Genomic DNA, 27,039 nt, shown 5'->3' with positions numbered 1-27,039 from the left:
CCGGGGCGGGGCGGGGGCGGGGTCTGCGCCGGCGCCGGGTCCGGCGGGCGCTCTGCCAGCTGCGTAAACACTGCCGGAGCGCCGCGGCGGAGCAGGTGAGCGGGTGGAACGCGCGCGCGGGTCGCGGCCCGGTCTCCCGCGGCTCGAAGGGCGCGGGGTGGAGCCGCAACCCGCTTGCCGGGCCCTGCCCTCCGCACGGCGTTTGCGGCGGCCGGTCGCGGCCCCTTGGCGGGTTCCTGGGCTGCGGCCCCAGCGGCCGGGGAGGGGAGGGCGCCGGGACAGCGGCTATGGGGGCCGGCCCGGAACTGGGGAGTGGAAGGAGCGCGGGGAGGGGCCCCAGGCCTCGGGCCTTCAGCAGGGCCCGGTCCACCCGGCCGCCGGAGCCCCCGCTGGGGTGGGCGCGGTGCGAGCTGTTAAAGGGCCGGGGCATTTAAAGGAGCAGTGCACGTGGGTCTCGAAGGCGTGCGGACGCGGCATTGTGTTCCTCTCTCCTGGCTGGCACCTAATGGGCGCCCAGTCCTGCCGGCCTGTGGCACCCGGCCCGGGCACTGCTTGGCGGGGGCTGGAGGGGAGGCGGAGGTCTTCCCGCGTACGTGAGGAACAGGACCTCAGGTCCGGGCTTGGAGACCCCAGTTTCGTTATCAGCGGTATTTGGCCGTTTTATCAGGCATTTACGGCTGCGAGGAGACTCGCAGAATCTAGCTTTTGAAGCTGAAGAAGCCCGAAACAGAAGCTAGTTCCCATCCCAAATTTTATCAGTGAAGAAACTCAGCCCACAGAGCTAAAGTGACTTTGTTCAAGGTCACGCAGGTCGGATATATGAGAGCGAGGCTTAGAACCCGTTGTCCTGGACTCTAGTTCTGTTGTCCAGCCCTGGGACTAGACCTCAGCCCTTTGACAGTTGGATGAAATGCCCCCGTCTGTGACTTAATGAGTATTCCCTTTTTACGGTACGAACTGTGGATTGGTGCAGTACCTGCATCTTCATTTACAGACGGAGAACCTGAGAGGCATCCATCCCATCCAGAACGATTGCAGAGCCAACTTGACCCAAAATTGACAGCTTGGGTTGCCAGCCTGTCCTGAGAGTAACTGATCGGTACAGACCCCGGCTTCCGGTATGGATGCCCCTGACTTCTACATAGACCCCATTCTGTAGACACCTGAGTCTCCAAGGACTTCAGCCAAGACCTTTGGCAGTAGTTAAAAGGCTTCGTATAAGCTGCTTCTGGTGTGTGAGCCTCAGGTTCCCCTCTGTGTGAATGTGGCTGTGTGGGACAGGGAAATGTGTTAGCAGCGGTGTTTTCTGAGCCCGGCTGGTGAAAGGGCCTCGGGTCCTGTCTCCAGTTCAGAGTTGCAGCTTCAGCCACCCATCAGGCAGGCCATCCAGGTTTGTGCCCTGGGTATGCGAGGGGGAGCATTCAGGGCAGAGGCTGGAGGTGGGGGGCTTGGTGGAATGTTGCTGTGGAGTGGGACGGATGTTGTGTCAGGTTTTTAGGAAAAATTCTGTATCGTTTGGTGTTGAAGTATCCGTGCACCAAGTCTAGAGTCTGACATGTGCATGCATGGGAGGTGAATGCCCTGAGCCTGTCTGTTTGAGGAAGAGGAGGACAAGGAAGAGCGTGGCCAGGGGCTGCCACTCAGATGTGCCTGGGGGCCCGTCACCCCTCTCCCCTAGCTCCTCTGTGGCTACTCACAGCCCCGCTGCACCCCCGGGCTTTGCCAAATGAGAGGCTCCCACCTACCTTGGCCTCTCTCTAAGTCACTGATGATAATAATGACAATAACATAACTTATGTTTGTCATATACAATAAAAAGCCATTTTGTACAGTAGTTGTCACAGTCGTCTTAAGAGCGTCAGTCACACTGAAGCCGTTCTTAGTTTTACCCTTTTACAGAAGGGGAAACTGAGGTTCAGGGAGACAAGCGGCTTGTCCTATTGTGTGGCTTCCGTGACTATGAGCACCAGGATTTGAACCCAGCTGGCTGTGTCTCCTTCATCTTTTGAGTTTTTGCACAGCAGGCTTCCCACACTCATGCCCTACCCATGTCACTGCACTACCGCCCAGGACATTGTTATGTGGTCTCCATTAGCAGCTACCTGGCAAAGCAAAAAAAATTTTTTTTATAAAGAAACCAAAGCAGTGTGTGTGTAGGTCACATTATGTTTCTATTGAAGACATGTTTGGCTGTTTTTCAGCTGTTGATTTGACTTTTAGACACTGTTTAGTTGGGGACTGGCGAGACAACAAATGTTTCTGCCAGTACTTCCACCTGTTCCTGGACTGCAGCAGCTGGGGGTGGGGCTGGGGGGTGGAATACAGGGGCTCTGAGGCTGGCACACCCTCCGCACTGCCCCTGGCCAGGGCCTGAGAGGTTCTCCGCACCTTGAGCTGGCTGGATCTGACAGGGGCTTCAAGCCCTGTGTAGTCGGTGTTGGCTTCTTGACCTGGAGGTGGTGAGGCTGCTGTGTTATTACAGTCTGGGGAAAAGTAATTTCAAATTGATCCTAAGGGAGGACCAGATGTGAGGGAGGGAGATCATTTCTGTCCAGTTTCTTCGTTGCCTGGGAGAATGGGTTGCTCATTTGTCTTTGCTAAAATACAGTCTTCTGGAGCAGTGGGAAGAAAAATTAAAGGGTGCTCGCTTTCTGCGGTACCGTATCTGCTGAGACATATCCTGACCTTATCTGTGTTTTGTAGGCTACCTGTGTGACTATGGCCCTGGGCCACTGAGTATGTGACCCTCACAAGTACTTTGAGCAGCAGGGAAGAGCTCCTTGTTGGTAATTTGGAGACCTGAGCTGTAACTGTGGATTCTGGTCATGGGCCCTTAACCTTTTGTCCTTTTGTCCCTCTGGGCTTCAGTTTCCCTAAATGGAAAATGGGGTGCTGACCGGATGGCCTTTAAGGTCCTTGCCAGCTCTGACATCAGTCTACGGACTTGCCCTTTTGTTTGACAGAATGTTCACATTGCCAGCGTGCCCTGGGCTGGGGCTAAAGTGGAAACACCCAGGGCCTGGATGAGGCGTGACCTTGGTGCTCAACTTGTGTGTCTGGTGGTTTAGCAGATTGTAGCTTTCCAAGAGGGCCATCAACAGGCTTCTGTTATCCTTTCTCACTGAGTCCCCTGCCTTTATTTCATCTTCATTATAACTACCGTTTATTGAGCTTTGTGCCAGACACTTTACACATTATCTCTAGTTTTTACAGTAATCTTGCAAAGTGTGCCTCTCCTGCTTTTTACAGAAGGGGACAGGGGCCATGTGAAGTGGCCCGAGTGTGTGGGCCACTTGTCGCAGCGTGTGGTTTGCATCAGTCAGCTAGCTGATTGGAACTCTGTCCGTTTCTAAGGCTCAGCTTTTGACCACTGGCTTACTGCTTCTCATTAAAACAAACAAACAAACAAAAAAAAACCCACAATTTTTTCTGGGCCCTACTCAACGGTGGCTACCTTCACAGCTTCCCTCTGCCACTTCCAAACCGCCCCTTTTCCAGGCTCCTTCAGGAAATGAGAGAAAATGTTTCCTGGGAACTTCTGAGTAGGAAAGGGCAGACAGAGGTAAATCTAGAGCCTGGGTCAAGGTTTCAGGAGGCCCCATAGGGTCGCCTGGGGCCTGTGACTTGGGAGGGCAGAGTGGGACTTCAGGGCCTCCCTGTGGGACTCAGGCCCTGGCTCCGGCCGAGGCCACCTCCCTGTGCTGGGGAGAGCCATCTGGCAAGTGATGTGCATCAGAGTATGGGCAGGGTGGATGGACAGGTAGATGAAGGTCAGCCAGGGCCAGTACATGGTTGGGGGAGACAGGCAGGCAAGCTGTGGGAATTTCTAAGGGAACTTCCTCAGCTCAGGAAATTCTTCCCTGGTATGAGGGAAGGCAGGGAACACCCCAGGGGTCATGGGAGCTCTGTGAAGTAGCCGTGTGACCATAGAAAGAGGCCCATTTAAAACCAATGCCACCCTCTTTGAGGGAGCACTGAAAAATAAAATGAACAAATGTGACAAAACAGAAACAGACCAACAGAATAAACCAGTGGTTACTAGTGGGGAGAAGGAAACGGGGAGGGGCAAGATAAGGGAAGGGGATTAAGGGGTGCAAACAACTATGTATAAAATAAATGATACAAGAATGTAATGTACAGCACAGGGAATGTAGCCAATATTTTACAATAATGTTATATGGAATATCTATAAAACTATCAAGTCACTGTGTTGTATACCTGAAACTACTGTAATATTGGAAGTCAACTATCCTTCAATAATGAAAGAAAGTGAGGGGCACTGTTCAGTTAGGCCTGCGAAAACAAGAAAACAAGTACCCGGATCCAAGCCTTTCTCTGCTGACCACCTGTTTGTCTTAAGTGCAGTGACTCCCAATTTTCTTTTGGAGCCGAAATTTCCATCTTTTTGCATGAGGCACTAGTGTTTACTATGGCATTTAAAGATCGATTTCCTACTTAGGTAGGAATCGATTTCCTACTTAGGTCCATTGGCCTTAAATTTTAAGGTCAAAACCTTTGCATTTTTCTGAAATGAAAATCAGGTTGAGGAAATTGGGTCACCAGGGTTTCTATAATAATTGCAGGAACTGCTGACATAAGCAAGGTTGGGGAAATTCTCTGGGTCAGACTCCCTTGGTTTGGCTCATTCAGCATTTGGATCCCATTCAGCTGATTAATGGGGGCGGGGGGGGGATGAGCAGTGGCTTCTTTGGATGTTTGATTTTACATCCTAATCCAAGGAGCTTTCAGCCACAGTGCTTTGTTCTGGGAAGGGTTTCCAGAATGCAGTCTTAGGCACCTGTTCCTCCCATTAGCTTCTCTGCATTTTCCTGCTGCTCCGTCAGAGAGAACGGAGAGCCGGTTGCTATGTGGTTGATAGGATTTGACATCAGCAGTAGGAGAGTCACCCAGTCTCACCAGCACCTGCCTGTGAGTCAGCCTCCCCGCAGGAGTTCTTGGCGTCACTGGTGCTCTGATGTGGACAAACATCTAGCAAGAAGGTTGTTTATCTGCATACATTTCAGTGGTGATTTTTCCCTCCAAGGATTGCAGAGTATCATCAGTCTTCAATTCCAACTTAGAAGCAAAAGGAGTACATCCCAGCTGCTCTGTTCTCCTTCAGGAACCAGGTAATAGGAGGGGTTAGGAGAAGGTGTGAAAGTGGCTTCCTGAGTCCATCTGTTCCCCCCCAGTCCAGGGAGAGAGGATGTGGGAGAAGGCGGGATGGAAGAAAATCTGTCTAAATGTTGATACTTGTTATTTCCCTTTAAAAAATTAATAGCTTTACAAAAAATGCCAGGCACAATCCATGTTTATTATAGAAGCTTTGAGAAACGCAGAAAAATATAAAGTATCGCCCACAATCTCACTATCCAAAGATAACCACCTTTAATGTTTTGTAATATTTCTTGCCAATCCTTCATATACATGCATTTTCTAAGACAATTCAGATAATTATGTATGTCAAGTTTTATATCTATTAGATTTAACATCTTGTTTTTTTATGTTAGTAAATATTCTTTTTTTTTTTTTTTTGGTAAATATTCTTTGAAGTGAGATCTTTAGTAGTCATATGTTAGACCCCATCAAATGGATGTATTATCATAAAGAGTCAGGCATCTTGGTCATTTTCACTTTTTTAAAAAAAATTATAAATGCAACAACCATGTTTTTATGTAAATCTTTTATTGTTTTCTTAGGACAAATTCCAAGAAGTAGCATTTCAGGATCAAAAGGTATGAATGTTTTTAAAGCCCTCGATTTTTACTGCCTTCAGAAAGGCTGGTCCAGTTTGTACCAGCGACGCTTGAGCCCCAGTTTTACCACACCCTCCTTCGAGGTGGGCATTGCTTGGGGACTTTTTCAGCCAGACCACTCTCTTCTCCCCCTGTGGCTCTCCTAGTCTGAAAAGCTCCTGCCCATCTGCCTCCCCAGTGGCTCTCTGACCGGGCACAGGGTATTCAGGAGAAAGGACGGTTCATTCTTTCACGCCCCCATTCAGCGAGCAAGTTGTACAGAGCAGTAGGTGTGCCAAGGTCGGTGAGCGAGGTGCCCCGCCCCTGCGACAGGGAGGGGAACTGTAACTGGGCACTTCCAGTACCAAGTCTGGGCCCTGGCTGGGGCATCTGGTTACTCGGCAGCAGCTCCAGGGAAGGTCTAACACCAGCCTAAGAATTGCCCAGGGACCATCTCAAAATGCAGATCCCTGGACCTTTGGCCAGGATGGAACTTAGGATCTGCATTTTAAATAAGCACCCTAGCGTAGCGTTTAAGAGCCCAGAACCTGACTACCTAGGTCCAAGGATGACTCTGAACCTATCACTTTTTAAATCTTGTTTCCTCATCTGTGAAATGGAGAAGGATAGCAGTACCTCGTACCTGACTGTTGTGTTTAGTGCATAGTGAGTGCTCAGCAGCTGTTCTGTCACCATCCCTCAGGTGGCTTGGACCACTTTGAGCATCTCAAGCATCTTACAGCTTTCTGAAAGTCTTAAGCCGTGCCCTCAGGTGCTAGGAGCTCCGAGAGGCACCTCCACCTGGGCTCATGACCACCAGGCCCAGAGGGCTGTGATTAGAGCCACAGCCTAGACCAGCTCTTCCCTGCTGCAGCCCCTCTGTGCCCTGGTTTTCTGGGAGTCCTGGGCAGAGCGCAAGGAGGAAAGGAATCTGCTCGGGGAGCATTTGTTTTCTCGTGAGGAGGCCATGAATTACATGTGGTGGATGGAAAAGCATGTTTTGTAGTTTTCTGACTTCCTGCCTCCGTGCACTGCAATGCCGCATGGAAGGGATACAGTCCTTTTTTAAGCTCACTCTCCCTGGGCGCGTCCTTCATAGACTTTGGGAGGCAGAAGTGCTTTCCTGGGATCTGGTGACTGGCTGAAGAAATGGAAATTGGAAGGACTTTACTTGATCCAGGTCCCGTGCTTTTCTGTCCCGCACCCGCCCCGTAGCCCCCTTTCTCCTTCCAAGAAGCATCTTCACTCCTCGTTTGCCCATTTCCCTACTAGGGGAAGAGGCAGCCAGGATGCTGCAGCTGTTGTGGTTCTGAAGGGTGAGCTTGCCCTCTGCCCTGGGAGTGCAGCCCTGCCGTTTAGATGCAGGGACTCCTGATCTGCCCCTCCAGTCATGGTAAAGACAAATCACAGGCCCTCCAGAGGCGTGGGAAGAATAGAAGGAGTGAGATCGTAACTAAATTATTAATTCACACCCCAGACAAATCTGACGTGCTACAGAATAAAGTATGGAAAGAGCCACTGCCTGCTCCAGTTGGAATGTCCTGGTTTAGCTTGAAGAAATGCAGCCAGCTCTGTGTGCGGGTACCCCTTTTTGAGTAAGGATGGACTCACCGTTGCCAGAGTGGGCAGCGAGGGGATCTCCTGGGTCCAGGCAGGTGTCTGTTTGGGATTTATCTGGCGGGGCCCCGCCTTGCAGAGGAGGAGCGCTTTGAAGTTTTCCCTCCTGGGTCTCCATTAAGTAGTTTCTTTCGTTACGTTACCGTTACTGCAGATGAAGGAAGCTAAGAACTTCCCAAGGTCTCACAGCCTGTGGGGCTGCAAAGCCGTGTCCCCTCAAATTGGGCTCTTAGGTAGACTCTGCTGGTCCCAGGCCTGGGCACTGAGGAGCAGATCTGCCTCCTGGGCCCTAGGCCACACTAGTCCTGGGGGCTTCCGGGAAGAGGCGGGAGGGCTCAGCTGGCCCTCTGCTCCTACGAAGTGCACTCTGGTCACAGCCCTCTTCAGCACCAAAACCCTGGCTGGCCCCCTCTGCTAGCTTCAGCTCCCCCTCCCCAGTCAGGCCTCCACGCCCCTCCCTGGGATGGTCCCACCTCCCACCGCTGCCTCCCTGGTCCCCACGCTTCAGCCACATCAGCCTGCTGGCTGTTGTCAGGATCGGCCCCATCTGGTCACCCATCCCACCATCTAGTTACGAGGCTACTTCCAGGTGCCTCACCTCCTTCAGTCTCTGCCTGGCAAGATATTCCTAACCTTCGAGGCCCGTTTCATGTCGCTCTTTCTCCTGGAGATCTGAGACATCTGCCCCCGGCAGCTGGTAGACTCCCCCCGCCCGCCCCGCCTTAGTCGTAACTGCAGTAGCACAGCGCCCTCGTCACCCCTCCTGGCAGCTACTGTACTTTACTTCCTACTGATGTCACTACTGCTGTCACTCCTGTGCTTGTCTTAATGTCTGCTGAGCCCTGGGGAGCTTAACTTGCTCATTCTGAAATCCCTGTGAGAGCCACGGGGGAGCCTGCTGTGAGGGCCCGAGTCCGTGAGGTGAGCAGAGTCAGGCCCTGCCGTGGGCCTGTACTTGGGGATGGAGTTGAAGTCCAGCTGGGCGTAATCCAGGCCACGGCCTGGGGCACTGTCTTCAAAGAAAGCAGCAGCCTCGGACCCTGCCAAGATGAACAGAACTGGGGCTGACTCAGTAGGAGGAACCTGCCTGCTCCACTTGAAAATCATAAATTCTTGGGGGCAACTGACGTGGAGATGAACTTTGAGCTGAGAGCAGACCTGACTGTGCCGAGTGGCGTGAGGCCGCCCGAGGGTCCCAGGAAGCAGGTGCTGGGGGAGCTGGCCCTGCTGCTAGCCCAGCTGACCTGCCCAGGATGTTGGTAGGGCTTCGGGCTGCCCTGGCTTCCCGGTGGTGCTGCCCTGTCCACAGCACTGCGGCACAGCAGTTCCGGGGGACAGGCTCCCTCCCATGTGGTCCCTTCAGCCTTGTTTTTTCCTGTGGGTCCCACGCTCAGCTGTACTTCCCCAGCGCACACACACATACACACACACACACACACACACACACGCTCGCCTCTCGTGGTCTCAGCTCACTGCTCCCGTGGCCGCCACTTCTAAACTCATGACTCTCATCTCCCTCCCCTCCACCTCAGGCCCCAGCGCTCAGCTGCCTCCCAGGCATCTTCCCCCTTTTAACCCATTTACATTCAACAGATTCCTGGATCAAATTCACAGTCTTTCCTCTGAAACCTTGTTCTCCCACCTCCCCCATCCTGCTCCCTGTCTGGCCGTAGTCCTGGACTCTGTCCCGTTTTGTCCCCCACATCTGGTCCTGTCTGTCTACCTCCTACCCTTTCTGGATTCTCTCTCCTTACTCCCATCCATTCTTGCCACCTTAGGCCCTCTTCACTTCCCACAGTTGTCTCCAGGGAGGTCACCTTTCCTCCTTTTTACTCCTTTTTCAGTCAGTGGCCAGACTGATATTTCTAACCAGAGATCGATCTGTCACCTCTGTCCTGGGGGGATGAAGCACACCTCCTGAACTCGGCACCAGGGACCCTTCACTCCTCCACAGCACACAGCATCACCACCCCAACCCCGGCAGTGCTGGGCTCAGGCTGGAACATTCTTCACGCACTCTGCCATTCCCTCCCACCTGGGAAAATCTGTCTCCATCAAATGCTGTTATCTTCTCCAGAAAACACTCCTGATCTCTGAGTTTTAGTCCCTTCTTTGTGCTTCTGTACCTCTTGGTGAACACCTGGATTATATAATTTGTCACATTGGATGGTTGGTTTTTAATTTTTTACGACAAAAGTGTCGTTGGCACACGATAGGTGCTGAACAGATGTTTGTTGATTGAATGAGTGAGTGTGCTGACAGTTTGGAGTGGCTCTGACATTTCTAGTTGGGGGTTTTGCCCCCTGTGGCCTGGATCTCCTCTAGCCAGTCCCTCTCGAGGTTGCTGCAGCCTCATTAGTGGCTCCTGGGGACTGTTGCTTTATAGCAGTCCTTTGACAAGCGCGTCTTGGGTGGTCATTGCGGGCAGGACCTGTGTGCAGGTCTTAAGGCCGCCTCTCACCTTCCGCGGCCTTTGCCTCGCAGGAGAGTGGAACGAGGTCCCCTGTGCTCCTTTTCCAGGCACTTTCGGAGGTAGGGTCATGCTCACATTCATGGCCTCTGACAGCGAGGAAGAAGTGTGTGACGAGCGGACGTCCCTGATGTCAGCTGAGAGCCCCATGCCGCGCTCCTGCCAGGAAGGCAGGCAGGCCCTGGAGAACGGAGAGGGTGCCGCCCAGTGGGTAGGTTCCCACCAGCAGTCCAAGGCCTCCGGACAGGTCCCTGGGGTCCTAATGGCCAGAAATCAGGCATTCCCTGATGTGGGAGCGAGGGGAAAGTAAAGGTGAGAATTGGCCAAAAGGGCGGGTGGCCCACCATGGTGGATCCTAGGTCTGTGAAGGCTTGAGAGTAGACTCTGCACAGACACAGCCTATTACAGATCGACTCCGCAATGGACTGAGTGATTCTCTCCATCCTGGCCCTGCCCCTTAGGTTTACCTTCCTAGTGCAGGTTACTATTTCCACAGGAACCTGAGAGTGAGTTTGGATGCCAGGACAGGCAGCGCAGAGACGAAAGGATGGTAGGAGGAAACTGCTAGAGGGAACCTTTTTGGTAGATGGCCAGACATGGTCACCAAGAGGTTACCTGATTCATGTTTGACTTTTGAGCTGGGGATGTGTTTTAGTTCATTCAGGCTGCTATCACAAAAATACCATAGACTGGGTGGCTTACAAACAACCGAAATTTATTTCTCACTGTTCTGGGGGCCTGGGAAGTCAAGATCAAGGTGCCGGCAGATCTGATGTCTGGTGAGGGCCCACTTCCTGGTTCATAGGCAGCTGTCTTCTCTCTGTGTCCTCACCTGGCAAAAGGGGTGAGGGAGCTCTCTAGGGCCCCTTTTATAAGGCACGAATCCCATTCGTGAGGGCTCCCCCCTCGTGACCTAATCATCTCCCAAAGGTCGTACCTTTTAACACCATCACATTGGGAGTTAGGCTTCAGCATGTGAATTTCGGGGACACAAACATTCAGCCCATAGCAGGAGGGGTGGGCTGCACTGCGATTTTACCTCTGCAGCCCGCAGGGCAGGAGATTGTAACAGTATGAGGTGGAGGATATACTTGGGAGAGTCATCCAGCCAAGCCACCTCCCTCCTCATCAGGGTAAAACAACATCTGAATTTGCCTAAATTCCATTCTTCGTTTTGCCCATTATAGTAATTTTTTCTTCCAGCCAGCCTTATTTCCCTTTGCTGAAATTTGAGCTCGCTTCTCCTGTCCTCCTCTGGGCTCTGAGAGAGATCTCACCAGCTCAAGGCCACTGCACAGCTACTCCTTAGCCCGTTTCTTGCTAGTTGCTTTGTCTTTTATCTCCTGGAGTTCTTGTGCATTTCAGCTATTTCAGTTCCTGTTCATTAACAGTTTTCCTTTCTTAGATGAATATATAGGTGGAATTCTCTCTGCAAAGAACTGATAACAAAGAACAGTCACTTTTGATTTTTGTTTCATTTGGCTTTGTCTTGGCTGTTAATGTAATTAACAAAGCAGCTAATGATCCTGAATTGCCACAATTCCAAAACAAATCCTTGCAGATCAATGTGTGCCAGCGCCTGGCAGGCGTCCTGTCCTCCTTCGCTGCCTCCTCATTTATATGTAACCCAGGTCCTCCCAGATGCTTGATGCCCAGTTAGCCCCTTTGCTTCAGAGCTGCAAATCTTGCATGCTTGCTTTGGGGGGCGGGACGGGGTGCAAAAAGTTCAAAGTAATCTCTTCCTCTGCAAATTCCCAGTGTCTTATTCACAATCAGAGAGAGTCCCCACGTCCCCATGTGTGCTGACCATTCTAGTTTGTGATTTTTCAACCAACAGTGTTTAATTTCTGCCCTCCTCCTATCACCTGGCCTGCCAAATTAGTGTGGCCATGTGAACAGAACTGAGTGGCATCCTGAGTCCCTATACTGAGGGAGGGGACGGATCTTTAGACATGCTCCAGACCCATTCTGCAGACCGTCCTCTTCCACAGCTAAACGGACCGTCCTCTTCCACAACAAAGCGGCCTCCCTTCCTGCATCTGTGGTGGTCAGCGCCAACTTAAATCTCTCGTTGTCCTCGTAAACTTTTCAAATGTCCTGCAATTCCACCACTCCCACATCTAAACTACAGCCCATAGACTGGCTCTTACATCTGGAAAGCAACATTCAAACTTCTCGTTTCGGGTTCCAAAACACCCATGCGCTATGTCGCTAAGGCCTCGGGGGAGGGCATTCCATGGCCCTCACAGCGTGGTTTCCCACAGAGAGGCGAGGAGGACCATGAGGAGGACCCTGACCGCTACGCCTGCAGCGGGGTCCCCGGGCGGCCACCAGGCCTGGAGGAGGAGCTGACCCTGAAATATGGGGCAAAGCACGTGATCATGCTATTTGTGCCTGTCACGCTGTGCATGATCGTGGTGGTGGCCACCATCAAGTCCGTGCGCTTCTACACGGAGAAGAATGGACAGCTGTGAGTTGGGGGCTTGGCGGGGTGGGGGAGGGGGAGCTGGGGGAGGGGAGTGCAGCCTGTGTTGGCCACTGCACCTGCGGCCCCATGCCAGCAGTGAAGAGCAGGGCCGAGGAGCTGCCTGAGTCCACACCCTGGTCCGTCCACTGCCTCCTGGCTGTGTGACCTGCCTGGGCACATTCCTAACCTTTCTCGGCCTCAGTTTCCTCATCTGTATGATGGGTTTGATAACAAGGTTACCAGGAGAATTGAGTGAGTTAATCCACGTAAAGGGCTTAGAGGAACACCTGCCACCCTCGGGGCAGGGCTCCGGCACGCTGGGTCTCACTGCAGGAGGCAAGCTCTCCGTCCCGGGTGTGGCTGTACCACCCATCACTGGGTGACCACGAGCAAGTTGCTTTCTCTCTGGGCCTCTGAGTCATATCCCCATGAATGTAAACCAAGGAGGACCAGATGATTTCTTAGCTCACTTCCAGCCTTGCACAGGAGATTTTGTTTATTTTAATGAAGAAAACGAAGGCAGAAGCAGCGGCCTGGGAAAATGGGAGGGCTCCCTGTGCTCCCTCCCCCAGCCTCCCTGTGGTAATTGCTGCTGAGTACCTTCTCTAAACATCTTTTTTTTTTTTTTTAGGGAGTTTTTGTTAAATTTTGTTTATGGTTTTTTTAATGAAAAGAGTAGAGAAAGAAGCCCTTGCCCTCAGGAAGCTTGTAGTCTGCTGGGGACTCAGAGCAGCTCGGGTGAAAAACGTTAAGAGACCCTGAGAACTTCGCAGGCAGTTTGTTTCCCTACGTCCAGAGCGAGGGGTCAATGAATTACCTTCTGAGTTTATTAGCTGCCTGTGCAGCTCCTGGGTTACGCTGGGTGTGGGTAGGGGAAACAGGGGGGGCGGAGGCATCCTAGGCTGGATGGGGCCGATAAGGAAGTGGATGTAGGGAACTGGTGGGTCTCCCTGGACCAGAGCTGGGGATTGGGGTCAGCAGGGAGAAGCACTTCCAGGGGAGGGTTGAGTTGGTGTGGGGGCCAGAGGAGGCCTCCGTGAGGCCAGCCAGGCCCTTCCGTGCGGCTGCATCGGCTCAGACATAGGCCAAAGTCAGGAGCCAGGAGACGGGAAGGCAGGGCAGCTCATGGGGATGGTGGGCAGCGCTCGCCAGGGCAGCCAGAGCACGGTGCTGAGGGGCAGGGGTGCCCAGGGCACCTGCCCCCCAGGTCCAGGCTCCCTCGGGGTGAGGCGTGTAAGCAGGCAGGGCACAGAGACCTAGCCCTTGCCCCTCCCTCAGCATCTACACACCTTTCACCGAGGACACACCTTCGGTGGGCCAGCGCCTCCTCAACTCCGTGCTCAACACCCTCATCATGATCAGCGTCATTGTCGTCATGACCATCTTCCTGGTCGTGCTCTACAAGTACCGCTGCTACAAGGTGAGCACCGGTCTGCCTGCTCTCCTCCTCCTGCCTGCCACGCCTCAGTGCCTCTTTGGCAGCAACCCTGGCTCTTTTTTTTTTTTTTTTAAACAGAGTTCATTTTTTTTCTGTAAAATAGACCCTGATTTTTGGTGCGGGCATACCTCGTTTTATTGGGCTTCACAGACACTGCGTTTTTTACAAATTGGAGGTTTGTGGCAACCCTGCATTGAGCAAGTCTGTTGGTGCCATTTTTGCAACAGTATTATTATTATTATTATTTTTTTATTTCCAAATCTTTGCCAACACTTGTCACTTGTTATTTTTCTTTTTTATTTATTTATTTATTTATTTATTTTTGGCTATGTTGGGTCTTCGGTTCGTGCGAGGGCTTTCTCTAGTTGCGGCAAGCGGGGGCCACTCTTCATCGCGGTGCGGGGACCGCTCTTCATCGCGGTGCGTGGGCCTTTCACTATCGCGGCCCCTCCCGTTGCGGGGCACAGGCTCCAGATGCGCAGGCTCGGTAGTTGTGGCTCACGGGCCCAGCTGCTCCGTGGCATGTGGGATCTTCCCAGACCAGGGCTCGAACCCGTGTCCCCTGCATTGGCAGGCAGATTCTCAACCACTGCGCCACCGGGGAAGCCCCAGTATTATTTTTTAATTAATGCTGTTTTAAAATTTTTTTAGACATAATGCTATTGCTAATACTAATTAGCATAATGCTAATGCTATATATTGCACACTTAATAGACTACAGTATAGTATAGACGTTAACTTTTACGTGCAGTGGGAGACCAAAAAATTTGTGACTCACTTTCTTGCGTACTCTCTTTCTTGTGGTCCGGAACCCAACCCTAACCTCACTGAGGTTTGCCTGTACTCTTTCCCACCCCACCTCTGCCCCCCCATGGATTACCTAATACTCCTGTCCTTTGAACTTACACATAATCCCACTTAACTTGAGTTCCTCTTTGCAGTGTTCATAGGGCTATTTCTCACATTCAGAAGTTAATTTTATTTTGCTTCTCCTTCCGAAGAAATGAGATGTTCTATTTTAGGCTCCTTTCACCCGATACTTCTCCTCCAAATTTATTTTTATTTTCCCATTTCCCTTTCGGCTGGAGATGTACAGCTGCTGTGCCGAGGTCTTCCAACACTGGGAGATGTTCGGGTGGGCCCCCTGCACTGCGGGGCAGTCCCAGGGAGGAACAGGGGAGTTGAGTCCCACGTGGCCCAAATCATCCATAGAAATCCGTAAGCTTTTAGGCATGGGTTTCAGGCTTTTCTCCCAAGGAAGGCTTTGAAACCCTGAAGACTGAAGGGAAGTTGAACTAGACATTATCTGATTTAAAACCATTCACACGCAGGCGTGCGCAGCACTTGATATTAGGCTGCCGCCATCTGTGGAGCAGGTAGGGACAGATGGGGAGGCTCCGTCTAGAGGGATGAGCCCCGTCCCATCTGGGGGTGACCATGGGGGTGAGTGGTGGGAGGGGAGTGTCCGAGAGCTGGAGCTTCTCAATAAATAGCTACCTGTATAAACAAGGCAGAGTTCGTAACTGGGGCAGGGATGGCCGTGGATGGCAGGAAGCAGGGTAGAGGGCTTTGTGTTTGGAGGAGAGGATACAGCACGCGTAAGGGCAAGCTAGAAGGAGCGTGGCCAGTGAAAAGCTGGCACCGCTCTGGTCAGCAGGTGTCACGCGACCACTCCCAGGGACTGTTAAGAGGCAGCTCGACCCTCTGTTCAGTAAGATTTACTCCGTGACGCGGGCAGGAGATGACAGTGGACTGAGCAGGCCCAGGTGGGATGAGGAGGGTCAGCACGTTCCGGAGGCGGCCCCTTCCCCTTTGGGTGGTGCGCACGGCATGGCAGACAGACCAGGTGGCTGCTGAGGTCCCCAGCGGCCTGAGCTGGTGACTGATGGGTCTGTCCTCCAGGGAGGCTGGTAGCGGTGACCACCACGCCGCTGACGGCTGGCTAAAGGACTGGTTTAGCATCAGCCCCACCCTCGCCCTTCACCCTCCCTTATTTGGCCAGGGGAGGAGGAACGTGTCTTTCTGAAGACCTGTCTATAGGCCCTCAGGTGGGCAGTGACTCCCCGCGCTGACTCTTCTAAATAGGCTACCTCAAGAGTCTTCCCTGACCACTCTGTCTAATAAAGTAGCACCCCAGTGGGTCTCCTGTCACTTTACCCAGCCAAGGTTTTTTCCGTAGCCCTTATCACTTCATGCTAACATGTGTCTGTGTGTTTGTTGTCCCACTGCCCTCACACCGGGTTGCAGCCCCTGGGGGCAGACACCTTGCCAGCTTTATCTCCAGAGCATGGAATGTGCCTGGCGTGTCCTTTCCAAGTGAACCAGTAGAGTGCTAGGTGTTTAGACCTGAAGGAGCTCCAGCTCCTTCGTATGCTTGCTGGGTTACCTGGAGAGAACTCCTTGAATTTCTGTGCCCTCCTTATCTGTACAATGGCCGCCTTCCAACATAGTCAGGGAGGAAGGAGCCTAAGGAAGAAGGGTTTCCAGGCCTGGGCGTCAGTCCCGAGGACCGGGGCCGGCGGTCATGCTGCCTGTTTCCGCCTAGTTCATCCACGGCTGGCTGATCGTGTCCTCCCTGATGCTGCTGTTCCTCTTCACCTACATCTACCTTGGGTGAGTGGCAGCCGGTGGGCAACAGGGTCCTTCGGGAGCCCTCCCCTGTGGTACAGGTGGGCCTGAAGTACCTGGGAGGGAAGGGCGCCCCTTGGTCTCCACACCTTCCCCACATTGCTGCTCCAGGAGCCCGGCCTCCTCGACACGGGAGTGGAGCTGCGAGTTGGGCCACACGTTTCCTTCTGGTTCCTGATTTTAAACAAATAACGCAGAGCCATCACAGAGGAGGTTCTCTGTGAACCCCAGCGGGGGGTGGGTTCAGGGGCAGAAACCCCTCAAAATTTACATTCTGACCTTCGGGCTGGGCCTGGCTGCCTCCTAGTTTATGGGGAAAGGGATCTCTCTTGCCCTGGATTTGGGACATCAGCCTGACCCAGGGGCCCAAAGAGATTGGAGGGACAGGAGAGAACACTTTTCCAAGGACCTTTTCCACAGGCAGAGGGTCTTCCAGGTCATGCCGGCTCACGTTTACGGGAACCAGCCCAAGGATGAGACGTTGGGGTACTTCCCACCGTTTCATAAATTTTTCAAGTGGTTACATGTAGGGCTCATGGAAACAGGGAAGGAGATGTCAGCAAATGAAGCCAGAGTTTGGAAGAACCCAGGCTGGGACTTAATGATGGAAGGGTGTTGAACTGTGTCAGGGTCTAACATCTCCACTGAGTTTCCCAGCTCACGGGCTTGACTGTGGTGCCGCAGGGAAGTGCTCAAGACCTACAATGTGGCCATGGACTACCCCACCCTGTTCCTGACCGTCTGGAACTTCGGGGCGGTGGGCATGGTGTGCATCCACTGGAAGGGCCCCTTGGTGCTGCAGCAGGCCTATCTCATCATGATCAGCGCGCTCATGGCCTTGGTGTTCATCAAGTACCTCCCAGAGTGGTCTGCGTGGGTCATCCTGGGCGCCATCTCTGTGTATGGTAGGTGGGCCATGAGCTTGCAGGGGTGGGCCATGGAGCGACGTCCAGGGCTGAGTCCTCACTGCTGGACAAGGGTGATGGGTGTTGAGAAGTCCCCCCTCCCCCCACCCCCGCCCCGGGAGGCCTGGATGGTCCCCTTTCTAGAAAGTTCACCTTTGTAAAATAGCAAATGGCGTCCTGTGGAATCATGACTGTTGACATGGTTACGAATAACAGCAGATGTTTACTGAGCACTCACACCGTTAAGCACTTTGCACACTGGAAGTCACTTGTTCCTCAGAACAACCCTGAGATTGGGCGCAGTACCGATAAATGACGAGCACCCAAAATGTTAGCTGCTCTTCAGTTAGTATAGTCGTCCCTCGGTATCCTCGGGGGACTGGTACCAGAACCCCCTCAGATACCAAAATCTGAGGATGCTCTAGTCCCTTACATAAAATGATGTAGTGTTCGCATATAACCTACGCACATCTTCTCGAATACTTTAAATCATCTCTAGGTTACTTAAATGCATAATACAACATAAACAATATGTAAATAGCTGCCGATGTGCAGCAAATACAAGTTTTGATTTTTGGAACTTTCTGGGATATTTTTCTGAATATGTTTGATCCACAGCTGGTTGAATCCATGGATACGGAACCCAGAGATATGGCGAGCCGACTGTATTAGTGTGATAACCATCACCAGTACTGCTTCTTACGTTGTTAGGATAAGGAATTTGGGGCTCAGAGAAGTGGGACTTCAAGCCCATCCTCTGGTCTCTGAGGCACACAGCAGTTCCCTGTTTGCAGCTAGCCTGTTTAGACCCCGCTCAGACCCCGCTGTGGGCTCCAGCCAATGCAGGCTCTAGGGATCGTGGCTGAAACCCAGGGTGGGATTGCTGGAGCAGCAGGGCGTGGTCTGAGAGCCTCGTCCTGGGGCTCTGGGACACACTCGCTCTGACGCCTGGTGTTAGAGGGCTGGTTCCTCTCTGGGGACTGCTTGGGAGTAAACATGTTTCTTAACATGCCAAGGGCGTCTTTGCTTTCCCAGATCTCGTGGCTGTGCTGTGCCCCAAAGGGCCGCTGAGAATGCTGGTAGAAACTGCCCAGGAGAGAAACGAGCCCATATTTCCTGCCCTGATATATTCATGTGAGTATATGATACATACGTGGCTTTCAGAGGTGATGAGGAGATAGTTAACCCTTTCCCTGACGAAAGGAGACGAGGCAGCCTCGGTGACCCCAGGAGGGCTCCACCTTCCGAGACGAAGGTGGGCTGTGTCTTGCTCTTAGACAGGAGGAAACTTGGAAAGTCACAGCAGGAAGAGGGCACCAGGGGATGTGGTCCTGCCCCGCAGCTTCCTCCCACCTAGCTCCGGTGGCATGTGGTGGCTACAGGCCAGGTTCCCATGAGCCCAAGGCCTCAGCCCTCCAGGCCCCTGATAAAGGACTTTGGAGAGGGACTCTTCAGGGTGGGGGTCTGGCGGGGGAGGGTGCGCCTGCCTTTCCCTGGGCTGCCTCAACAGCTTCGTGGCTGGTTGAAGTGAAGTCTCTGAAGGGAATGCCCTCGGGGTTGCTGCTGGCCTCGGGGCCAGTGCACTCGGGGATTTGTACTTATAAAGGCATCAACAGACATGCATCAAATTCATACTTTGTGGTGGGCGCTGTGCTGGGCAGTGGGGTTGCCATGGAAACAAGATCCACAAGGTCCCAGGCCTCAGGGAGCTCACAGCGCTGTGGTTTTCATGCCCTCCCCTCTGTTATTCACGTAGAGAGCCTGAATTTCTGGGGCTCAGTTGTCTGCAGGGCGCACTGGGAAACAGTCTATGAATGGCTAGAGTTGGCACTCTATACAAATGAAGAACCGAGCTCGTTGTGGAGAGCCGTTGGCGGCCTGGCCGCAGGGTGAGAAAGCACATTCCAGGCACAGCCTAAAAAGTGAGCAGAGACCGTGTATGGAAAGACTGAGCCGTGTCAGACTTCCGCTCACCATCGCTGTGCTCTGACGGAGCTTACATTCTAGGAGGGGAGGCAGACAGGGACTCAACAGGCCAACAGAAGTCAGGAGGTGAGAGCTCCATAGAAAGATAAAGCGGGGGGGGGGGGGGGGGGGCGTGAAGGACTCCAGGGTAGTGAGGGGTGCTGTTTTACAGAAGGTGGTCAAGGAGGCCCTGTGTCGTAGGTGACATTTGACCAGAGACCTGCCTTAGGAATATCTGGTGACAGAACTCCAGGCAGAAGGAACAGCGGCAAGTGCAAAGGCCCTGAGATGGGCGTGGGCCTGGTGTGCTCGGAGCGCCCCGAGGCCAGGCAGAGGGAGCCGGTGGGGAGCGGGGGAGGTCAGATCCTATTAGGCTATGGAGGGGACGTGGCTTCTATTGCTGAGTGAGATGTGATGCCACTGGAAGATTGTGGACTGACCTGACTACGTTTTAACAGGACCGCGAAGGTTGTATCAGGGACAAGAGTGGAAGCAGGAGCCAGGTTTGGAGGCTGAATAATAATCCGGGAGAGAGATGTTGGCGTTTGGCCCCAGGGCAGCAGTAGAGGCGTTGAGATGTGCTTGGACTCTGCAGACATTTTGGAGGCAGAATTGGCGAGATTTTCTGATGGTTGGGGTGCAGGTTGTAAGAAAGAGAGTCAAGGTTACTGTCAGTTTTTTGGGCCTGAGCAACAAAAAGGATGGAGTTGCTGCTTACTGAGAAGGAGAAGGCTGGTGGGCGGGTCGGAGGGTAGTTGTTGAGAGCGTTTAGGGCATGTTGAGTTTGACATGCTCACTGGACATTCAGATGGAGAGCTGGAGAGATGGGATAAGAGTTCAGGAGAGAGTTTCTAGGCCAGAGAGAGAGAACATGTTAGTACCACAGGATCCAGCAGTCCTGCTTCTGGACATAGACCGAAGAGGATTGAAAGCAGGATCTTGAACAGATTTTTGTGCACCCATGCTCATAGCAGCACTATTCACAATATCCAAGAGATGCAAGCAACTCAGGTGTCTGTGGATGGATGAACAGATAAACGAAATGTGGTATATACATAGAATGGATTATTATTCAGCCTGAAAAAGGAAGGAGATTCTGACACGTGCTCCAACATGGATGAACCTTGAGGACATTGTGCTAAGTGAAATAATCCAGTCACAGAAAGATAAATACTGTATGAGTCCACTTATATGAGGTACCTTAGGTAGTCAAAATCATAGAAACAGAAAGTGGAATGGTGCTTGCCAGGGGCTGGGGGATGGGGAGTGGGTACAACATTTCAGTTCTGCAAGACAAAAAAAGTTCTGGAGATCTCTTTCACAGCAGTGTGAATATACTTAACACTATTAAACTGTACCCTTAAAGATGGTTAAGATGACATATTTCATGTTACATGTTTTTTTACCACAATAAAACAAAAACATAATTAGTTCACCAAACTTGTTCACTAATAACATTATCATTGTTTTTGTGAGGAGGCAGGAAAAGACGGGAAGAAACATCGTCTGCCCACACCTGGTCAGTGAGTCTGGACCCCCAGCGGCCCCCTAGCAGTGGGGCATAAGCAAATACCCACAGGAACTGAGGGTCCCGTGCAGGCTTTCTGGGGACACAGGCTGGCCCGCCTGCCTCCCAGGCCCTGGGGGCAGCCACAGGTAGTACTGCCTGAGGCCTGACCCTTTTCTCCCTCCCCAGCCGCCATGGTGTGGACAGTGGGCATGGCCAAGTTGGACCCCTCCTCTCAGGGAGCCCTTCAGCTCCCCTACGACCCAGAGATGGGTGAGTATCAGGGGGCTGACAGCCTCTTATCATCGGGGGTGGCTTTTCACCACATCCAGCTCAGCCTGGCCTGGCCTCTGCGGGAGGCATGAGGACCGGGGGGACAGGTGGGAAGACCAGCCCCCCTGGACACGCACGCCCTGGGGATCGAGTGCGGTGGGACCGCGCTTCTCTGCCTCGGCCCCGTTCCTCTCCCTTCCCTTCCCTTCCCTTCCCTTGCTGTGTGGACTGGAGAATCCTCTTTGGGTCGGGCTGGGCGTGGGGTGGGGGGGGAGTAGGGGGATGGTGAGGGCAGGGGAGCCCTGAGCTCAGAGGACCCTCTGACGGGCTGTCGTCTCTCTCCCTTGCTCCCTGCTCACACGACGTCGGACACCCAGAAGAGGACTCCTATGACAGTTTGGGGGAGCCCTCGTACCCTGAAGTCTTTGAGCCCCCCCTGCCTGGCTATCCGGGGGAGGAGCTGGAGGAGGAGGAGGAAAGTAAGGTGTCCAGATGGCCTGCGTGGGCCCGGGTGGGGCTCCCTGAGGTCAGGGGAGGAGGGCGCGAGGGGAGGAGCCCCTTTCACATCAGAGGTGGCTTCGCAAAGTCGAGGAGCCTGCAAAGGCGCAGCCTTGTTGGCAGGCCGCGGGGACTTCTACGCCCAGGCTGCACCTCGCGTGTGACAGACGTTGGCTGAGTACCAGCTGCGTGCCCGCTGTGCGCTGGGGGGCGGTCGTGCGGACGCGGCTCTGGGGGACGCAGCCACGCGGGCGTGGGCACTGACTGCCCTCCCCGGAGCCGGGAGGACCGTGAAGGAGAACACGGGGTGATGGGGAGCACTGACGGGGCTCTTGACCTGTTTCAAGGGGTCAGAGGAAGTCGCCTGAGGAAGTAACTTCTGAGCTGAGCTCCAGAGGCTGAGCCACTGGAACTCGGAGAGGGGGACGCACAGCGGGGGTGCGTTTCCAGCTGAGGGGACCTTGGGAGCAGAGACCCTGAGGCAGACGGCACGGTGAGTTAGAGCAAGTGAAGGCAGGACGCTGAGACCCGAGTGCAGAGATGGGGCAGGGAGGCAGGCAGGGACTTGAGGGGCCTTCTGGATCAAAACGGGGATGCTGGTCTGTGTCCCGTGGGGGGTGGGGGAGGGTTTCGAGCTGCGTGGGAGGAGGGCCATGAGGGAGAAGGGCAGGCCTGTGGCCGGCGAGATGTGTGCCTGTGTGGCCGGAGGGCGTCCCAGTGGCTGGGCAGGTCGGCGCCAGCAGCACGGCTCCGTGAGGGGACTGACAGTGGGCTGTGGAGCTGGGGTGGAGACTCCCCCAGGCAGAGCCCCAGGTGTCTGGGAGCAGGGGGAGCTGGTGTGGAAGGCCGTCTTGAAGACTCACCCAGAGACGTTCTAACATATGCTTGTGTTCCCAAGGGGATTAAAATAGCCATTCCATCAGCACACATTTATGGACCACCTACTGTGTGCCGCGTGGCACATGGGAACAGGGAGGTGCTGCAGGGTTAAAGCAGCCTCTGCCCTTGAGAAGTTCCCGTGGGAGCAGCCCAGGCGGGGGGAGGTTAAAATACTCAGGGCAGACATGGGGAAGAAGATAATGCCGAGGTGGGCCTGGAAGGACAAGTTGGCAGTCACCCCGCAGACAGGCTGCCAGGCTGCAGCCCAGGCCTGGCACTGAGCCCCTGGAGTCAGCACGGATCCCACCGGGGCACAGTCCACAAGGCCACCCTCCCTTCACACGCCAGCCACAAGTCCTGGGGGTCTCCAGGCCACCCGCACTCCTGACCGACTGGCTACAAATCTGGGGGTTCCCACAACCCCCCCAGGTTGGAAAATTTGCTAAAACGACTCACAGAACTCAGGAAAGTACTAAACTTACAATTACAGTTTTAGTACAAAGGGTACAAATCAGGACCAGCCAAATGAAGAGCCACATTGCTCGTGGGACTGGACTTCATCTCCAGGCTCCCTCTTCTCCCCAGAGGTTGGTCTGGCCCAGAGTCCCAACCCCCTTATCTCATAACCACGTGGTCTTTCTGGTGACCAGCGCCATCCTGATACTCTCATTTGCAAAAATGATCCAAGGGGTTCCTGAATAACAAAGACACTCCTGTTACTGGGGAAATTCCAAGGATTTGGTCTCCCTCCTGGAACCAGGGACAAAGGCCAGTTAGATTCTTTGTTACACAGCAGCACTGGCAAAGGCTCAGATGAGAGAGGAGGAGGCCTTCAGGGAGCTCCGAGCGGTTGGGTGGCCCAGGCAGCTGGGGGCCAGGCCTTTAAGGGTGAGCAGCGCCCACGGGAGCTCGAACTTCATCCTGCAGGCTGTGGGGAGCCGTGAGTGGTTTGTTGCAGGGAACTGAAGTGAGCAGAGCTGCATCCCGGGCAGCAGCAAGGAACACAGACTGCTGGGGGACCAGGTGCGGGAAGAGCCATGAGGGCCCAACTCAGGCAGCAGGCTGAGAGGAGCTGGTGCCACCACATACCTGGGACGCAATGGCAGGACTTGGCTGGGCAAGGGATGGGCAGGGAGGCGTGGAGGGTGACGGGGGAAGGTGGGAGGCTCTGCAGGACATCAGATGGAGACGCCACAGACACACGAAGGGAAGGAATGCTCAGGAAGGTTGGGGTTGGAGACCCGAGTTGGAGTCACCAAGATATACACGTCAGAACTGTGGGTCCCCAGAAGGTACCCAGGGAAGGTGTAGGGTCGGAATGGAGAGTGAGAGGGACAGCGTGGGCGACGTTTACGGGATGAAGGGAAGGGCGCTTGTGGAGGGCCCCAGGGAGTAGCCAGCCAGGAGACAGGGCGCTGAGACAGGTAGCGTGAGGGTGTCCATGGGGGCCGGGCGGTGGCCTGGCCAGAGCACATTGGCTGGGAGATGTGGGACCTGCCGCCACAGATCTCTGAAGTGCCTGGGAGGTGAGCACAGTTCCTTTGAGAAAGAACTGATTGAAAAAGAAGAGGGAAGGGAGGGGAGAGAGCAGGGAAGCAGGAGTGGGGGTAGCGGCGAGAGAGAGCACGGCAAGAGAAGTCATCTCTGTACGATGACAAAACTGGAGTGTTTGCTCTGTGCCGAGGCAGGAGCCAAAGTGAGGAAGCTGAAGTCAGAGAAGAGGGGGTGTGGAGGAAGGGACAGACCAAGGTGAGGTGCCTCTTGCTTGGAGCCCAGAAGGGAGGCGAGGGGCGCAGACGGGGCAGAGCATGTTTCCTTGATGCAGACCTCCTCAATTCAAGTCTGTTTCGTAAACATTTTTATTGTCTGTGATGAATAAAATTATCCTATAAACAAGCGTACAGGGCAGTTGTAGGAAAGGAAACAAATGAAAGCATTCTAGAGCTCTTGTTTCCTTATCAGTAATGGATACACTAGTTACAAATTATGTTTACTTATTTTTTTAATTGAAGTTTAGTTGATTTACCATGTACATTTACCTATTTTTAATGGACATGAGTCTCCAGAGAACCTCAGGTATTGTACATGTTCTTGAAAGTAGTGAAATTAAATTTCCTAAAAAGCATTTATAATTCAAACTGAGCGCTCAGTTGGGTAGCCTCCCATCAGCCCCGGACAAGGCATTTTATTCGCTCTTGTCTTAACCAAGTGCCAAGCACCAGTTTTACTCGAGTTATCAGAAATGCTGGCTTTGCACAGCCCAGAATGCAAGTCACTAAGGCTACAGGTTCCCCCTTTCTCCCACTGGCTGCTGTTTTTCCAAGGCAGCCAATCTTTGTCCCAGAGTCCAGGTGAGGTGAGCTGGGCAGTGACACTACCCCATCTGCCCTCTGCGTTCCTCAGGACTCTGGCCCCTGGGCTGGGCAGAGAACCTGGGCTGTTTGGCTGGGGTCAGCCTTCTCTGCCGCTTCCTCCTGGGGCTTCCGAGACCTATGGGTTCCCTCTGTCTCCACCACACAGGGGGCGTGAAGCTCGGCCTCGGAGACTTCATCTTCTACAGCGTGCTGGTGGGCAAGGCGGCAGCCACGGGCAGTGGGGACTGGAACACCACGCTGGCCTGCTTTGTGGCCATCCTCATCGTGAGTGGGCTGGGGGATGCTCCCCGCCCAGCCCTGGGCAATGGGGCCCCTGAGGGTCTGGTGGGGGGCCCAGGAACCCAGGGGAATTTTCAGGTGCTGTTATCCCTTGGAGGGGCTGGGCAGGGTTGCCAAGAAGATCCTCAAGATGAGACCAAGGTTTACAGGAGGTTCTGGTCATCAACAGATGCAGGCACAGCACAGGGGAGGAGCAACCAGGGGCTCTGACATTACTGAGCTTGTGCGCCGGGTGCCAAGGTCTTGGCTAGCTCCGTGCATTTGTCTCACGGCACCTGTGAGGCAGGGATGGTGACCTGAGATTTACAGAAGACGGAACAGGTTGAGGGCCTGGCCCGTGGGCACAAAGCTGTGAGGGCCAAGCTATGATTTGAACTCGAGTCTCTGAAGCCAGGGCTGTGTGTTTTCCCTCCATGCCACCCAGGCACCATGGGGTTGTGAATCCCCATGGGATCTCCTGGGACTTGAGACGGGGGCCCATCACTTTGAACCCCAGCAGTGATATTTGGAGACCTGTATGTCACTTAACATGGCCAGATACACATGGTGGGGAAGCGTCTTAACGGCGATTGGAGAGGTGGAGGCTCTGAACGGTGCATACTCGGTGTTCTGCCTGGTGAACCCCAGGTGGCACGTGGCACGTTAGGGCTGAGGCTCCAGTTCTTTGGACATTTTGTATTTGCCCAGTGTGTGTCAGGGATGGGGTAGTGAACTCCCAGGCTCCTCCACTTCCAGATCATCTGCCCTGAATTCCTGCTCCCCCCAGGGATAGGGCAGGCACTCTGGTTCCCTGTCCCCACCCTGGACCACTGCCTGCATTGGCTGGGGTGGGAACAGGATAGGCAGCCACTGTGCCTGCTTCCCGGGGTGGGGGGTCACATGGCATCTTGGTTCCCTTGGTGTCAGCTGCTGAGAACATTGCTGGCTTTCAGTCCAGCCCGTCCAGTTCTTGTATAAATATACGTCCCCTTGGGGGAAGCTTCCCACCATCAGGTCACACATCCCTACAGCAGCCAGCCAGGGGAGGTAGTCTGGTAGTGGCAACCCCGTTCTAGGGGTCAGGAGGCCTGCTTTCTGGTTCAGCTGTCCATGTGCAGGGCGTTGCTACGGGGTGAGAACTCCTGCCCTCAGGCACCTCACAGAGCTGTTGAGAGGACCAGGGAAGACGACGGGGTGTCCAGGGCTCCTGAACCCGGGGACTGTACCATCACTGACTGCTCCCCGTCCCCCGTCCACACCCGTGGTCACCACCAACCCCCTCACCTTTGTGTCCTGCAGGGTTTGTGTCTGACCCTCCTGCTGCTCGCCGTGTTCAAGAAAGCGTTGCCTGCCCTCCCCATCTCCATCACGTTCGGACTGATCTTCTACTTCTCCACAGACAACCTGGTACGGCCTTTCATGGACACCCTGGCCTCCCATCAGCTCTACATCTGAGGGGAAGCCTGGGCACCGTGGCCTGGAAGCTGGAAGAAATGGTAACTGGATGCAGTTGTACAGTTTTACACTCTAGTGCCATATATTTTTGAGACTTTTCTTTCCTTAAAAAAAAAAAAGAGAATAAAAAAGTGTTGTGTTTACTTTGTGAAGCGGAAGGACAGCTTTTTGGTGCTGGTTGTTTTGTTACCAGGCCGTGGCTCACCCCTTCGTGAGCGCTTGCTTCACCAACAGGAGACGTGGGAAATCGGTCCAGAGGAGCTGCGGAAGGTTCCGAGACGTGGGAGGGGCTTGGGGAAGGCCCCTGCCCTCGCCCCGCAGCCTGGAGTCCTATGAGGGCCCAGCCGGATGACGGGGCGCATATATTCAGGACCGGGAGGTCACACCCGGGATGGCATGTAGCGCCTGGTCACTCTGGCCAGAGAGGAAAAGCCAATTTTCTCTGCAAGGAATGTTCCCAACGCTTTGTCTATGATGTTGTCATCATTTTATTACCTTTAGAGTCCTTGTTACAGCAGTTACTGCTGGGAAGTGTCTTAATATCAATAAATAGACGAATCCTGTTGCAA

General features: G+C 53.8%; 1 protein-coding gene across 6 annotated transcripts; it reads left to right on the top strand.

The window, feature by feature from the left end:
• The first annotated feature begins 22 nt into the window (after positions 1-22).
• PSEN2 (presenilin 2) lies at positions 23-27,039 on the top strand. 6 transcript variants are annotated; one of them, XM_068541732.1, is made up of 15 exons: positions 23-95; positions 995-1,118; positions 5,045-5,129; positions 5,700-5,735; positions 9,873-10,033; positions 12,087-12,292; positions 13,568-13,709; positions 16,273-16,340; positions 17,040-17,260; positions 18,296-18,394; positions 20,922-21,005; positions 21,383-21,484; positions 24,903-25,021; positions 26,315-26,511; positions 26,664-27,039. In XM_068541732.1, exons 5-14 carry the CDS (start codon positions 9,893-9,895, stop codon positions 26,468-26,470), a joined length of 1,338 nt encoding a protein of 445 aa, XP_068397833.1. In that variant the 5' UTR covers positions 23-95; positions 995-1,118; positions 5,045-5,129; positions 5,700-5,735; positions 9,873-9,892; the 3' UTR covers positions 26,471-26,511; positions 26,664-27,039. The 6 variants fall into 6 exon arrangements, 5 of the variants coding, with proteins under 5 accessions (XP_068397833.1, XP_068397831.1, XP_068397834.1 ...); XR_011073666.1 differs by lacking the exons at positions 26,315-26,511; positions 26,664-27,039 and adding an exon at positions 21,851-21,996 and having other exon boundaries at positions 24,903-24,989; XM_068541730.1 differs by having other exon boundaries at positions 26,315-27,039.

This window comes from Eschrichtius robustus, chromosome 3 (assembly GCF_028021215.1).
Source record: "Eschrichtius robustus isolate mEscRob2 chromosome 3, mEscRob2.pri, whole genome shotgun sequence".
NCBI lineage: Eukaryota > Metazoa > Chordata > Mammalia > Artiodactyla > Eschrichtiidae > Eschrichtius > Eschrichtius robustus.
This window is presented reverse-complemented; position numbering and strand designations above follow the sequence as displayed.